General features: G+C 31.5%; 2 protein-coding genes across 7 annotated transcripts; one reads left to right on the forward strand and one right to left on the reverse strand.

Annotated features, from left to right (window-relative positions):
• On the forward strand, positions 1 to 9,900 carry Smc6 (Structural maintenance of chromosomes 6). Of its 6 annotated transcripts, none has more exons than XM_076307710.1 (21): positions 2 to 236; positions 326 to 497; positions 1,522 to 1,634; positions 3,438 to 3,630; positions 3,711 to 3,863; positions 3,954 to 4,198; positions 4,273 to 4,392; positions 4,479 to 4,609; positions 4,903 to 5,103; positions 5,173 to 5,369; positions 5,474 to 5,620; positions 5,690 to 5,874; positions 5,946 to 6,256; positions 6,328 to 6,547; positions 6,621 to 6,791; positions 6,856 to 7,043; positions 7,282 to 7,447; positions 8,801 to 8,914; positions 8,997 to 9,194; positions 9,273 to 9,406; positions 9,516 to 9,900. In XM_076307710.1, exons 3-21 carry the CDS (start codon positions 1,527 to 1,529, stop codon positions 9,553 to 9,555), a joined length of 3,222 nt encoding a protein of 1,073 aa, XP_076163825.1. In that variant the 5' UTR covers positions 2 to 236; positions 326 to 497; positions 1,522 to 1,526; the 3' UTR covers positions 9,556 to 9,900. The 6 variants fall into 6 exon arrangements, with proteins under 6 accessions (XP_076163827.1, XP_076163825.1, XP_076163826.1 ...); XM_076307711.1 differs by having other exon boundaries at positions 349 to 497; XM_076307712.1 differs by lacking the exon at positions 326 to 497 and having other exon boundaries at positions 1 to 236.
• Positions 9,901 to 12,760: 2,860 nt separating this feature from the next.
• Cpr1 (cuticular protein 1) lies at positions 12,761 to 13,874 on the reverse strand. The gene is made up of 2 exons (XM_076307201.1): positions 13,852 to 13,874; positions 12,761 to 13,417 (listed from the first exon to the last, which is right to left on the reverse strand). Exons 1-2 carry the CDS (start codon positions 13,861 to 13,863, stop codon positions 12,761 to 12,763), a joined length of 669 nt encoding a protein of 222 aa, XP_076163316.1. The 5' UTR covers positions 13,864 to 13,874.
• Positions 13,875 to 16,638: the final 2,764 nt, after the last annotated feature.

Consider the following 16,638-nt stretch of genomic DNA (forward strand, 5'->3'; position numbering starts at 1 on the left):
TGACTCTTGTCTTACTTATGGTAGGGATAACTTAAGTTCAACTTTACATTGTGGATATAGTCCGTTCCATAAAGTACGTGTTCACTTGAGAGTAAAGCTGTCGACAATATTTCTCGTCAGTAGAAACTGTGTTTGAGAGTGATAGATTCTTAAATGTAAATTTCATTGATGAAGACACTCTTAAGAGCAACTGCGACCGTTTTATTCTCAAGTGGTCACGTTCCTAGGTTATGACGGTAGGTGGCTATTCCCCAAAACATACAGATACAATAGAATTTATATAAGTGCTATTTATATATGTAAATAATGTTAATTGTTTACGAAGGTTTCAACTTTTGTCGCCTTTAGTACACCTGCGAAAATTAATTCGTTCCCTTGTAAGGGGAAACGCATTAGGAATGTTCGATTCTGGTATAAATCAATTTTGTTACATACGAAATGATCTTTGATTCATCGAATATCTCAGAAGTGCAAATCGGTTTCAACTATAATTTCAGGTGTGTCTCATTTATTTTCATTTTTTAATAAAAGCACAAAAGTTTTTTTTATTGAATACTCAGAATTAATATTGTGATAAGTTACTCTTTTCCTACCTAATACTTTCTTGTTATAATACTATAAATGTCAAAGTTATTCAATTGCTTAGTTATCAGTTTTCCATTGATATACTATCTTAAATGTGATATTTATCTATCATATTTTTAAAAAATATAATAAAAATGTGTTTAATACACAATAGTTTAACCTTTGTGGTAATAATCTATTTTATATTTTACATATCATGACGTATTCCTATATCATTGTTATTTTATAGTGATTTTTGTAACATACCACAAGTTAAGTAAATATTTTGAAAGGTTAAAGTTTCGTTATAATTTAATCGGCAGTATAATGTTTCTGCGCACTACGTCACGCAGTGTGCGCGAGAACGAGTTGCAAAAAAGAAAGGGTAGTCGAAGTATAGTGACTTTTCCCTTAAATTGCTAAAACCCTATATTTTAAATATTTCAGTTAAATGGCATACTTAAATATGTTACATATATTTAATATTTAATACATTGCAAGCAATGTGCAAATTACACTAGAATAAGTAGCGTATAATACAATATTTTGAAATATGTATAAAGAAACACAGTCACATTTACACTGGGTAATACAATATTATCAGAACTAGTAGTAAGATAGGCGCGAAGGTTTCCGATTGGTAGATGTGTCACCAATGTCATGTGTACAGGGGTACAGAATGTGAGAAAAACGTTTTCTCTGGCGGGAAGGATTTGCACGCATTTCTAATTGCTACATTGTATAACGTTCTTAGAAACTGTTATTTTATTGATGAAGAAAAATATTTCTGAAATTTTAATCTGTAAATAAATATAATACTTGTCAAATGATTGAAGGTAATTCGTAATAAAATCGATAAAATATCTACGGGAAAAAATGGTGTTTGCAGCAGTTAATATTGCGCGGTTATTTGAATGAGTATACAATTTGTATGTAAGTAAATTATAAACGTTTTAGAAATTATGGAAAGTGATACAAAAGGTAGAAGGAAAAGGTTATCTAGAGATCCAGATGAACATCGATCAAAACGGTCAAAAGGAAAAGAAAATTCTTTTGATTTTTCACAGGAGGTAAGCGGTTAGATTTAGCTATTTAAACCTAGAACGATACCCTTCTATTTTTCGGCATAAGTATTTTTAAAAATGTCTTTTTTATGCCTCCTTGGATATACTAAGAAAATATAATCAAACAGTCTAATTTACGTTTACAGAAAAAAAGCCAAATTTTTGAGGTACTTCAAAGTATATGCTAAATAAATCTTTGTTCTACATGCTTTCTTTATGATACTTTTATTGCTATTTAGAGAACTATCTATAAGTAATGGTCAGAAAGTATAATTTATATTTTATTTTAGTAGCTCAGAAACAATTTTCGTAATTGGTAATGATTTTTTATTCTAATTCTTTACAGTTAAAACAGATTGCAGGTCGGTGCTGTACACAAACACTGTCCAAATATAATAGGCATAATGTTTGTTCTTTTCTTTCTTTTGTCATAGAACAAAATACATATCTGCTTGGTCTTTTTATTCTTTGAATTTATCTGGTTTAAATTCAAGTATTTCAGTTGTTAGTGTTTCAGATGTTCTGTAATAAAGAATATGATAAGCTTTTTATGCAATTCTGATATTTTATTGATGAGTCTATATTTAATTTATAAATTACAAATGAATTCATAGCAGCAACATCTAAAATTTCATAAAATATTCTTAGTAGTCATTGTTTTATTTTTTTCGTTACTATGTTTGAATGTCAGAGTTGATCTAAAGTATTTAGACCTTCTATAGTTTCATTATAAAATTAGATAATTTTTGGTTTTCTTGAAATTGAATCAATGGTTAGTTGGAAATGCATTAATAAAAGAAAAAAGACAGTTTTATTTTATTTTTGATACAAATGAAACAAATGTCAATAATTTATTGAACTGCTAGTATTTGTTTCTTAAAATTTTGTTGGAATGTCTAATTCATTCATTTATGGGATTTCTACAAGTGTTAAATCTTTTTTATATAATATTAACCAATTCCTATGATGTAAACCAGTTATTTATTATAATGTGCTTGTTAATGTTATAAATAGTTTTCAATAATTGAAGTGTATGTTTGCGTTTAAATTGATAAGTTTGTAAGATATGAAATCATATCACATATAGAATGTTTTGGAGTTGCATATTACAATCATTTTCAACCCACATTTATCTGGCCTATTGGGTAGATACATTTGAAAGAACATCTGTCGCTAAATTCAAGCATTATCAATTATTAAATATTGAAATGCAGTATAATTGGTTTTACATGAAGAAATCAAAATATTCCATATTCGTTATTTGATTAAAAATGGAAATCTATTTTTAAACATACCTCATAATGGTGCAGGACCTAGTTTCTCTGATTACATTTCTTCTGTAGTCAAGTATGAATCTTTTAGAATAATATTCAAATTGTAAAATGCCAAGAAGTACTTTCAGTCCATGTTTTGTTATTGGATTTGTATAAATTTGTATTTGATAAAGTTTAATTTTCTAAATATCAATTTTTGCATTAATATATAAACAAATTATATGTAATATATTCTCAGTAAAAAACAAATTGAAAAGGTTTTTTTCTTTATTCACATTGCATGCTTCTTTTATGAAGCAAGGAGAAACTAAATTTTTCTTTCCAGTTTTAGTATATTTTATCATCTTAATTTACTAAAAAAAATTTAAAAAAAAAGAACATTTATATATTTTAAAATTGTAATATTTTATTTTTTTAAAAATAATTCATAATTTCTGTTGAGCTCCATAAGTAGACAAGTTTACAAACTTATTTAGTATATATTTACATCTGATACATGTTTTCATTTAATATGTTTACATATTTTATCTTTCAGTCTAAGGCTGGTAAAATAAAAAAAATTTTAATGCGGAATTTTATGTGTCACGATGCTATGGAAGTAATATTAAATCCAAATGTAAATTTTATTGTTGGTCGTAATGGAAGTGGTAAAAGTGCAATATTGGCAGCTTTAACAGTTGGTCTTGGTGCTAGGGCAAATATCACTAGTCGTGGAGCATCTATAAAAAGTATAAATATATTTTACAATATAAACTTACCAACAATTTTTTATTCTTCTTCTAATATAATTCTTATTTATAAAAATAAGGTTTTATAAAAAAAGGAAAACATTCAGCAATGATTGAAGTAACATTACTTAATAAAGGACCCATGGCATACAAACCAGATGTTTATGGTGACTCAATAATAGTCCTTCGCAATATTGGAAGTTCATCGACTTATAAAATAAAAAATTGCAAAGGTTTTTATATTTTATTACTGTTTATTAATTTAAGTAGTGCTCATATTTTAATGTATTTGAGATAAATATACATTAGATCATATTTAATAGGAGAAGTGATTTCAACAAAACGAAATGAGCTCGATAATATACTAAGAGCAATGAATATTCAAATAGACAATCCAATTTCTATTCTAAATCAGGACATATCAAGAACATTTCTAGTATCATCTAGCCAAGAAGAAAAATATGAGTTGTTTATGAAAGCAACACTTTTGGATGTAATCGGTCATAATTATAAAGAAGCTGAATTAATATGTCAACAAGAATATGAAAAATTAAAACAATACAATGAAGTATGTTTGTATTATAGTTTTTTTTTTTTTCTAATGATTGCTTTGTTTCATACATACAACAAAAATTTGTACAGATTTTATGTGAGACAAGAAAAGAAGTTGAGCAGTTTAAAACAAATATAAAGAGAGTAGAAGAAATCGATAAATGGAGACATGAAGTAACTGTTCTTGAAATGGAATTAATTTGGGCAGTTGTGAGTGATAAATTTAATACATGTCAATTTTATAAAACAATTCATCATTTTAGTTAATAATTAAAAATTTACATTCTGTCATGCAGGCTATAACAGAAGAAACAAAATTTCACAAAATCGAGAGTGTTTTTAAAAAATGTGAAGACAATGTTAAACAACTTGAGCACACAGGATTGTCTACAGAATCGAAAAATGAAGAAATAAATACACAAATTTTGTATGAATTACTGATTATTATTTTTATTAACTATTATATACATAGTATGAATTACCTATATCTTTTGGCATTGTAAAAATGATCAAGGAAGGAAATATTTTATTTAAAAAATTATGTAGTATTCAAATAATCAATATTGTTGTATGGTTTTTGTTAAATATTTAAAAGTAAATGATAGTTAAATTTGTGTTAGAAAAAGTGTTGAAAATGTTAAATGATTCACCTTTGTATTTTTTTGTCACTTTCCTGTATGAATATGTAATATACATTCAATTTGTTATTTTTCTTTTTAGAAAATTAGAAGAAGAAATTAAACATGTAGAACAGGAAGTTACTGATAGTTCTGAAATATATAATAAAATAAAGCAAGAATATAGTGAAAATAAAGATACACATTCCACTAAAGCACGAGAATGGCGTTCTGCTCAAAGTAAGATTAAGAGAATGGAGGATGATATAAGTATGATAAAAAAAGAACTACATCGATTAGAAAGGTTCACTATACATCTTTTGTATAATTTGTACATAAGTAAACAAGTAATATGACTATAAATTTGTTTTAGTGGTGATAATGCAGAACAAAGTGAAAGAAATGAAATAAAGCAGCAGTTGACAGTTGTCGAGCAAAAGTTGAATGAAATTGAAGCATTATTACAGACTAAAAAGACTCATCAAACACACTTAGAAGCTGATAAAATGCGGCTTTTAAAAGAAATTGAAGTTTCAAAAATTGAAATAAACAATTGTGAAAATCGTATACGTGAGTATTAAATTATATGTATGTTATTGAAAAATTTTATAATATATTTACATTTAATGAAATTTAATTGTGCAAAGTTAAACAATTTAATATAACTGTTTAAGGGAAAATCAAACAAGAAGTAAATGTACGGAAACAAAACTCTGATAATGCATTAACTATATTTGGACGAAATATACCACGACTTCTGAGAAGAATCGAAGAAGAATATAATAATAGACATTTTAAGAAAAAGCCATGTGGTCCACTTGGTATGAACAAAGTCAATTATTTATTTTATTTCATATTGATAATTTCATAAAATCCTTATTCGTATTTAGGAGCATATATAAAAATGAAGGATTCAGCATGGTCTGCTGCTGTTGAAAATTTTTTAGGGTTTAATACTTTTAGTACATTTTGTGTAGATAACAGTAACGATGCCAAAGTATTAAATGCAATCATGAAAGAAATTTTCTTGAATGAAAGAACTCCACAGATAATATGTAGTAAATTTTATGACCAAGTAAGAAAATTGTTTCATAAAATTTTTATTATATTATACTACATTATATAAAGATATATTCGTATTTCTAGGTACACGATGTTAGAGCTCATTGCACTTGTTCACCAAATTATTCAAATCTCTTAGATGCTATGGATATATCAGATCCTGTTGTTGCCAATTGTCTGATCGATCAGCGTGAAGTTGAATGTGTTTTGTTAATTCCAACTAGTAAAGAAGCATCTGAAATTATGTCTGACTCTTCAAAAGTTCCACAGAATTGTAAAACAGCTTTCACTCAACAAGGTGATACATTTTACCCAGATCCGCATTATAGGAGTTATGGTGGACCACGTGGCTTAAAAGCTAGATTCCTTCAAGTCTCTGTTACAGATGCAATTAAGTATGATCTTTTTGTTTTTATAAAATGTTTCCAATATCATTATAAAATTCTTATTGTATTTGCTTGATTAGCTCATTAGAAGATGAGCTTCGTACTATAGATAATGAAAAAAGTGCTGTCATGCAATCATATAAAACTGCCTTTGAAAAACAGAAACGTATAAACTCAGAATCAGAATCTGTCAATAAAACAGTTATAAAACTTCATGCTGCTCAAAGTCAATATAAAGTGCAAATTGATGATCTGAAGGATAAAATCGAAGCTAGTGAGGCTATATCTGTTACTGTATTTGTAAGTGCTCTATTAAAAAATAAATTATTCATATTATGTTCAAAAAATAATATATAAATATTATTTTAAACAGAAAAATGAATTAAACGAGTTAGAAGAGAAGTTGCGCCAAGAAAAATGCGAGGAAACTGGTTTGAGTGAAAGGGTACTTGAACTTCAAAAAAAGATTGAATGTTTAGAGGCGCAAATTAAACATCATAGAGAATTAAGGCAGAGTTTAAATTCAAAAATGAACTCACTTAAGGTATTTTTCACGTTATAATATATTTAGATATTTTGTGCTTATATATTTGTGTTATTTTATGTAGGGAAGTATAAAACAATTACAAAATGAAAAGGGAACGATACGTGCAGAGAGTCGGCACGCTGTAAAAGCATTACAAACAGTTCGTCAGACTTTGCAAACTGCAACAGCAGAATTTGAAATGCAGCAACGAGTTACTGAAAAGGCAATGTCTGATGCTACAAATCGATGCTGTAGAATAGAAACAAAAAGGTTATTAACTTACAGTGTAACTTACAAACGAAAAAATTAATTATATAAAAAACAATTAATCGTGGATTTACATTTATTAGAAATGTTGTATTCCTTTTTACAAATTCTATTAATCAATTAAATTTGTAACTATTGTTACGAAACATATTTTATAACAAAATCAATTTCTTTAAAGTGCATTGTATTATTTATTTGAATATGTATTACATAAAAAGAAAAACTCGAACTATTTTTTCAGATCGGTCAAAGAACTTGAAAGATTATCCAGAGACTTGAAAGCGAAAATTAACGAAATAGAGCGATTATTTGGTACTGTAGACAAATTACGGCGAAACTTAAAAGAGAAAGAAGCAAAATATGGCAAAGATGTGCTGTTATCTTCTAAAATTGAAAAGAGCTATCAAGTAAGTCGTAAAATTTTATATTCTATATGTAGGATAGTACATTTGTCTTGATTGCTTCAAATTTTTCCCTTGTTTCTGACAAACATGTATTTACATGTAGTCTTGAAATATTTATACAGTAGTATCTGTTTTCAAAACCGATTTTTTTCCCCGGATTCAAGATGCAGAGTTATCTTCACCATTGTCAATGTTTATTCAGTGCAAGAAATTCATCGCCTTGAGCAACTGGTTGTTCTGTTGGCAAAAGTCGACTGGCTGTTGAGATTAATTTTTTTTCGCTCCGTATAGAATTTTATTCACTAATTCAGGTTGGAGCCCTTTAAGCGTTTTGTTCTCCTTCCACGCGTCACTGTCGAATTATTGAAATTAACGAAGTTGCACGTTCTCGTTTCTCCTGGACATGTTGCTCATAGAAGAAAAGACAATACACAAATTTGCACAAGAGACGTTTGTATTAAATAGGCAAATAGGCATGCATCGGTTATTGTTGTAGTACCATGATAGCAGGACAAGGGGAGGGGGGAGATGCTTAATCTCCAGACCTTAACTTAGACATGCCTGCTTTAATGAAACCTAACATTTTTCTATTTTTCATTATACATTCATAACAGTGATACCAATGGATTGGTGAGGTTTTCTCAATGAATACAGTCCAAACATTATCCTATTTGGATTATTTTTAATTACGTGTAAAACGAAACACTTTTAGATTCCATAAATACGCATGCCTGCGAACAAGATGATGTTTAGACTCTTTGCGTCAGGAAAACGTTGCCAATCCATTGATAATATTTTTATAAAGATATATTGACAACTGCGAAATAATGTTATGTTACGTTAGGGTTTACATATCGATACCGTATGTTGTAAGTAAAGAAAAGAAGAAAGAATAAGTAGAATTGAAAATCAACGATTAAACACAATGGAATAATGGAATGAAGAAGAATAAGTAATGAATAATCGATTCGATTAAGCTAAATGCAACTGTTTTAGAATATTTAATACATGAACGTTTGATTGTTGCAATATTTCGATACTTCTAAATAGTTTCTTTCCGTTTTACCACGTGTGATATCGCTTTCGACCACTCGCTTACTTTTACTGTCTCACTAACACTAGGTGTGTTACACGAACTTTTCTCATTAGATAGTGTAGTTGGGTTTTGGTTCGAAGTAGAATTCGTCACCAACTTCGAATTTAAGGCAGCTGGTAAACTCAATTTTTTGTTTCGAAAACGGAAGTTGTTGTATTTAGATATTTGGAGCAATTACAATAAGCAAATTGTCCAGTACCTCGCTATTTTAAATAATTGTTTAATTGTTTTTTTTTTTTATTCATATACGTATGTTGCAGTTGCATCTCAAGCGATTATCAGATCGACAAAAATTATTTTCTGAAATGAAACAAATATACGAAGTAAACATAAAAAATTCGTTTTCAAACGTACTTGCTTTACGAAATAAAACAGTATGTATCCGTAATTAATTTTTTACGTAAACGTGATAAATATTTGTTTTCGTCACCACTTTACATTGAATATTTTGATCAGGGTAGTATACGTATCGATCATGCGCGAAAAATACTTGAACTTGAAGTGAACGCGCAGGATGACAATAAAAAGCGAACCAATGATGCAAGATCATTATCAGGCGGTGAAAGGTCTTATTCGACCGTTGCTTTCATTTTATCACTTTGGGATTGTACCGGTTTGCCTTTTTATTTCCTCGATGAATTTGACGTTTTTATGGTATGTATTATTTACGAAAAGTAAGATTTTTTTACGCGTATAAAAAGTGTTGTATTTACTAATAACTATTTTAATTAGGATAAGGTGAATCGGCGAGTTATAATGGATATTCTTTTGGATCATACCAAAACACATCCGCAAAGTCAGTTTACATTTTTGACTCCTTTAGATACATCAAATGTTCTTGCAGATGACTATGTAACAATTCATCAGTAAGTACAGATATAATACAAGTGAAATTATAATTTTAGAATTTAAGCGATAAAACAGTAATTCGTAATGAATACTTTTTATATAACATTATACGTAATAAATTTTCAGACTTGTACCACCAGAAAGAGCGAGTTATGAACGAGTATAATTTAGGTCAATAATTTTGGAAGTGTCTTCATTATATTTCTCAGGATACATTTAAAGTATAATAATGTAGCTCTCTTTATTAAAAGTAAAAGAGCTTACTAGTACTGTTTGATAAGAATAATATATTTATTATTATGTATATTAGTAAGTGTTATTTATGAGTCTAACTTCATAAATAATAAATATCAGTAATACTTTGATAGACAAAAATTCTAATATATGTTACTGTTAGTCGAGCCGTAGAAAATTTTTACGTATAGCTCTAGATACGTGTATAAGTATATGAAAAACATATTTTCCTAAGTACAAATAATATATTTATAATGGTATAGTACCGTTAAGCAAAGTTTATTTCTGATCTATTTTTTCTAATAAAAAATACTGAATACAAGTTATTTTTCTGTAATTTCCAATAACAAAAATTTATGCAAAACATATAAAACAAAACGTAAGCGAATAAAAAATTGTTATTCTCTAAATGCACGTGATTATTATTTTGTTTGGTAACTTATCAAAAGTTACAAAAGTTTTTAAGTTTTGAAATGTTGAGCGTCGATTACATTCTTTTTGGGCGTGTATCAACCACGGCTTTACGATCAATTATGAATTTTACGAACAGTAAAGATATAACAGCGCTTACGAAGAAGGGTATACTGGATCGTAAGTGGATCAAGGTTTGTACCATTGCACGAATCTGGTTTGCCTGGAGTTTCCGATTAACGCAACGACTCGCATTACGTGCATTACGCGTGATGCTTGATGCGTACGAGGCGTGGTTGCTATTGTGTAATCAGCAACATCGAAGCTAGCGGAGAAAGTGTTGGAGAACGTGACGCCTGTCGGTGAATTGTTAATAAAAAGTAGTCTCTTTAACGAGCCATGCGAGAACCATCGAAATACGAATAAAAAAAAGTTATGTCGATGATTACGTACTTTTTCAACGTTACTTACTTTTAAGCCAGTTTTTGGACAATGTGGATTTCTTAGATATTTTGCAGCCCATTCATGTTTTTTGAGCATCGAAAGGTAATCAAATCATGGAGCATAGTCTGGACACCATGGTTACACTTTATGGTCGTTTTGAAAGCAACTCGAAATATTGGGAGTAAAATAGTTTTATATTACAAATAAGTCTATTTTCGATTTAAACAAGAAAGTCAGTTCTATAAGTAGAGCTGAGAAAAAAAATGTAACATAAACACATTCATTAAAAAGTTATAAACAGAAAGAATAATTTCACGTACAATCGATAGGACGAAAAGTTGCACTTGGGAGACTATCGATCATTCACATCGAAAGCGACAATTTCAAATCTTCTAATTATTCTTCCACTCAATTAATTAATATTTATAGAAAAACTCATTAACTATTCTCAAAGCTTGTTTTCCGACGGTGATTTCTACTTTTACGGTAGCTTGTTTCTGTAAGATTATGCGGAGAGGTAGGTTGGGGTTGACTCTTAAATGACCTTGAGCGATCTTGAGCCTTGTGGTGAGCTTACAAAGGATTACAAAATGTATGCACGCATTATACACTTTAAAGTTAAGACAAAAGTGTAAATGGATAGAGTATTTCTTTGTTAAGAGCTTACGACTTCGGACCGATACGAGCTTTTTAACGTAGAGACACAATTATTTTTTGTTTCTTTTTTGCCCAATGGGAGATGATACAAGAGGGAATCAGATGAAGCATCGATCGAGATAAAATGTTGATGTTCATCTATTTCGAATCCTTTCTTTGCTTGCTTTCAGTCTCTCTGATTCGATCTCGTTTTTGCAGAGTAAAAGTGAATCAGAAATGATGGGAAGAACACCGAGCTCTCAACGTGCAGGTCAAATAGATCTCTTAACGAATAAAAACATTATATACGAACAGCTAAAGGGAATGTCAAGTAATGGAGTAACAACGTAAGCCTTAAAGTTACGTTTGCGAAAGTAGGGGGGCATTTTACAATTCGATTTGGGTACAAAAGAAAATTTTTAAGGTAGGAAAATATTAGTAATCTGTGAACACCTCTTTCTTTTCAGACATCGATTATCGAAGTTTAATAATTGTAGGAATATATTTAGTTTTCTCCCTGATTCGTAGTTTTTAGATCAAGTACATTATACAAATATATTATATAATACTTGGATTTACTCACTATATTATTTGCATATAATAATATCATTTTTCTTTAGTACCAAAGTTGCAAGTATTTAATTTGGTCAGAGGTTTCTTTTGAATCATTTTTCCTCTTTATTCCAACGAATAAAAAGTACAATCAAGCGTAATGAACGTAATTTAATTTTTAATTAATTAAAATAAGTATACTAACATTTTTTTTTTCCAAAAATCGCGACCTTTTTACTCATGGCTCTCTTTTCTTAGAAGGTAGATGGGGGTGTTTTGATTTACAAAAAGTTTCGAAACCATTGTCTTAAAGTGACTGTATTTCAGAAACAAAAGTCTCCTCATTAGACATTCGGTGTAAATAAAAGTACTCGATTGCAACAGGACTGGATTTGTACAAGTTACTCTTCGTATAGTAATAAGAGACTTTGTTTCAAAGATTCCAACATTTCTAACAATTTTTTTATAGAAGTTTAACTGCCGATTGTTTAACCATTTGTCGAGTACACTTCCAACAAGATTAAGCGATGTATTGAAACGATCTGATCGGTACTACCAATGTACACCCAAACGAAATATTAATCTTTTTACTGTCTCAAAGTGAATCAAAACTACCTTCAAATGAACTTTTCTCAGCCTTATTTTTCAATATTCTGACACTAAGTAGATCAATCGGCTGCCATTAAACAGGTTAACCATCTCACTGCTGATCTATCTTAGAAGTTTTTTTGTCGAGTAAATTTCACAATTTATTTTTTAAATTGTCACGATTTTTTGGTAGATAGACGAAAAATCAGAAAAATTTGAATACACTTGCAAAACTTTCCAGTTTATATTCCGCGGAAATATTCCCTGGACTCAATATCTTCGTAATTATACCGTGAAAAGTTGAATAAAGAAGTAAAGAATCTTGGACAATTATCCCTCAGAAGTCAAAAAGTGCGCGAATCTGGTGTTCTCTTTAACTCGAGCATCTAGAACAATATTGTTCGAACACGAAATTTAAAGGTGAAGGGTAATGAGAAGTCGTTTCGTGTACTTGCTAAAAAATGACTTTATTCGACGAGCATTATTCCTAAGGGCGGCGGATCGGTTCAGTGGATGAGAGTTGGGGCACCAGCTGGGGCGGCGTAGGCAAAGGGCGCAGCGGCTATTTTAGCGATGGGGGCAGCGTAGGAGAGAGCGGGGGCGGCGGCGTACTTGGCGATCGGAGTTGCGTAGGCAACGGGAGCGGCAACTGGAGCGGCGGCGATTTTGGCAACCGGTGCAGCGTAGGCGATTGGAGCAGCGGCGTACTTGGCAATTGGAGCTGCGTAAGCAACCGGGGCGGCGAGTTTCGCTACCGGCGCAGCGGCGACCAGAGGAGCGGCGGCTGCTTCTTTACGAACGACGGCGTTGAAACCGTTGATCGGGTCGGCGACGTAATCGACGATACGTCTGGTTCCGTCGGCCTCGATGAGAGAGTAACTGCCCTGGACGATGTCACCGTCGCGGCTCTCCTGTTGGCTCTTGGCGTCACCGGTCAGACTGTCGTGCACATCGTAGGCGTAGCTGTACTGAGGGTGGGGGTCGTAGTCGGCGTCCACCGTCTTAGCAACCGGGGCAACAGCGAGCGTCTTGGCTACTGGCGCCACCGCCAATGGGGCTGCTGCGGCGTAAGCGAGTTGAGCGGCTGGTGCGTAAGCCAGTGGAGCTGCCGCGGGCAAAACTCCAGCGTTGGCGACTGCTACCAGAGCGGCGAGGGCGAATAACTGTGGAAAGAAATGTGTATTATATACTTCGTTACCACTGTCGAAATTGTACAACGAAACGTCGAGAATGATCTACCGGTGTGCTGTTTATCCTCGATCGAAGTATTTTCGATCGCAAATTTCCTCGTGTATATTCAGGGGATCGAAACTTACGCGTTCACAAAGCGTCGACGAAAGTCACGTTACCGAAATCGTATGCGTGGGATTATCGAAATTAGAACGTGCGTTCCACTTTCGATCGCGTGTCTAGAGCGAAGAAGAAGAAGAAGAAAAAAAAAAAGAAAAGAACTCCGATCGTAACGCAGGACAGTGTTCGTTATATTTTCGAAGACGAATGTTCGAACAGCGAATAATTGCGATCGAGTCGAGTTTCTCGATGGTTATACGTGTCCTCGAAGTAAGTTACGGAAACGAGTTTACTCGTTGATTTATACCTTGAAGGCCATTGTAGCTTGCTCGATTGGTAGATCTCTCGATCTGTCTGTCTGTGATGCGAATGATACCATGGTCGGGTGGTTTTCGGCTTTTATACCGCGCGAGCAGGACCCACGGGCACGCTGACGTAACTGGGTGACGGTACCTTCGACGGTCACCCGATTCGCGGCCCCAGAGTGGCACAAAATTGAGCAAGAAATCGGACCACGCCCAACACGAACAATTCGAACAGCGACGATGGTCGTTGGACCATCGTGGACACTGCCACGGTGGACTAGGCCACGTCCTTGCTACGAGTTACTTAATCCATCCTCGGACTTCACTTTTAGAGGAAAACGCGCTATCGCTTCACTCCCCTGTAGATAAACCGATCAGATTTTCTCAAAAAAAAATCACCACATTTTTTTACCGTTTCGTACATCGATGAAATAAAATCACAAATTGCTCGACATTCCACTTTCGAGTAAAATGAAAATTCTTTAAATTTCAGTTTTGCTCGTTTTCTTCGCGTTTTTATTCTTTTCTCGTCCATCTGGCAGAAGGTTGCATTTTTACCATGGCTAGGTAAAGTAATACAAATTGTAAATACTGCTTAATTAATATTTCGAGAAACTTGTTCCAAGTAATATTTCGTTGTTTCAATTTTTTTTTTTTAATTTCAAGTCTACTTCGACGTCCACGAAAATCAGATGCGTTTTCCTTTTTCTATCCTGTGAATATCCAATTAGAGTTTGTACATAAATATCTATTTAAATATGCGATTTGTATATTTTCTATGGTGTACAAATATTTATTTCCTTTTCATTTTGTTTTTCAGTTATTCTTATTTAATAGTGTTCTAGATGTATTTTTATAATAAATAATTTTTAACCATTAGATATTTCATGATACTTACACCGACGGAATTTTGTTTTGCATTAATTATATTTACATCTTATTTAATTTCAATAAAAATACAGATAACTTATTTTAGTTATCCGCATAAAAGCAAAACTAATATAATAATATTATATTAGTTATAATATAGTAGTTTCTATTGGAGCGATATTAATATCATAGTAAATCGTTACAATTGATTAACAAATTTATTATAATAGAAGTCTGAATTCCTTTTTAATTGACTTTTGTTTCGAATTCATCTAAATTGCCAAATATGCAATTTTTAATGAGGATTTCATGAACATTACCAACGTACGCAATTGTGAATCTACTGCGTTATCGTGAAATAAGTAGTAAAATCCGAGCAACGTCGATTCTTCGTAAAAACGGAAATCGAGAATATAGAATTAACGTTTTTGTCGTGAATTTTTGTTTTCGATTTAAATAACGAATGGTGAACACGCGCACTTAACACAGTTTAATGGCTCTCATTAAACACGGTCGAACTTGGTTATAACAAGCATGAATATTGCGAGATCACAGTTGCAACGAGCAAAAAGTTATAATGGTTTTAATTTACACGTATTCTCATATAATTTTTCATTCCTATAACGAGCCAAATTAATAAGGTACAAATTTTGGGAAATTTGAAAAGTACCACGATTTTTAAAGGAAACGTTAATATTAAGATTCGTAAAGAAAAAAGAAAAGATCAATTGAAATTATATTTATCAACGATTAATATTGTTTTTAATTACAAGTAAATAAATCGCGCTTAGTATTAAGTGTACGGTTTCTAAATTTACGAACCGATAAATTGTGTTTAAAGTTAAGCGTATCGCAGTTAACCCAAATAAACAATATAGAAATATATTATTATTTACTCTTTAAGATGGATTAAAAATTCATCACCGATGTAGCAAGTACCGATTGTAACGAGGACAATTAATCGATTTGCTAGTTCTCGTTACAAACGAGGCAACTTCAAAGTAAACGAACTTCGTATGTTGAAATTATATATAATGTACATATATGTGTATAAAAAGAGCGTGAAACAGGACTATAGTTTTTTCCTTATTTTTTTATTCGAACATAATAAACTATTTTTAAAATTCGGATCGAACGATACTTTTCGATCGAATTTAAATCGTTACCGGAGTATAAAATACATTCGACGCGTTCTAGATGCAGCGTATTTAATTTTACGTAAAAACTATACTTGTCTTTAATTTTGATTTCTCTTTGATCCAACTTCACAGAGATTCGTGGTTTCGACTTTCCCATTAAAAAATTCTATAAGAAATTCCGCATGTCGGTTTACCGTTTAAAACGGTCGTTTCGAATTAATCCATCAAAGAGACTACTTTCGCTAGAATAGAACGCAAGGTGGACAAATTATTCACGGTGCGATGTATTACGTTTCGGTGGTGTAAAAAATTCATGCAGCGACCTTGAGTTCTTCCATAATTGGGTGGAATCGACTGGTTTTTTCGCGGTACGAAGAAATAAGAAGAGGATGAGATTACGTACTCGTGATGTAAGAAGTGGGTGGCGTAAGAACGATCGGATTTTCGTACCACTAATGTACAATAGAAAAAAAAATATCGTAAGTTCGTAACCAAGTAGTGGCTTTACGCGGCTATGAGACATTTTCTTCTAATCGAAAAACGGAAGTACGCGAAAGATTTCAACGATAATTTATTCTACAATGAATGATATAAAATCTCTTTTAATAGCATACGATGTATATGGTATAACTCTTACAACTCACATTCTTTAATTTTACACATCGACACAAACGTTCATTTATTATATATCATATTTGAGCAATGTATATAATAAATACATAAATATATATTCATATAAACATAAATATAATAATTTATATAAAGTTGTATATAATTTTT

The sequence above is a fragment of the Ptiloglossa arizonensis genome, chromosome 3, assembly GCF_051014685.1.
Source record: "Ptiloglossa arizonensis isolate GNS036 chromosome 3, iyPtiAriz1_principal, whole genome shotgun sequence".
In the NCBI taxonomy this organism is placed as follows: Eukaryota; Metazoa; Arthropoda; class Insecta; order Hymenoptera; family Colletidae; genus Ptiloglossa; species Ptiloglossa arizonensis.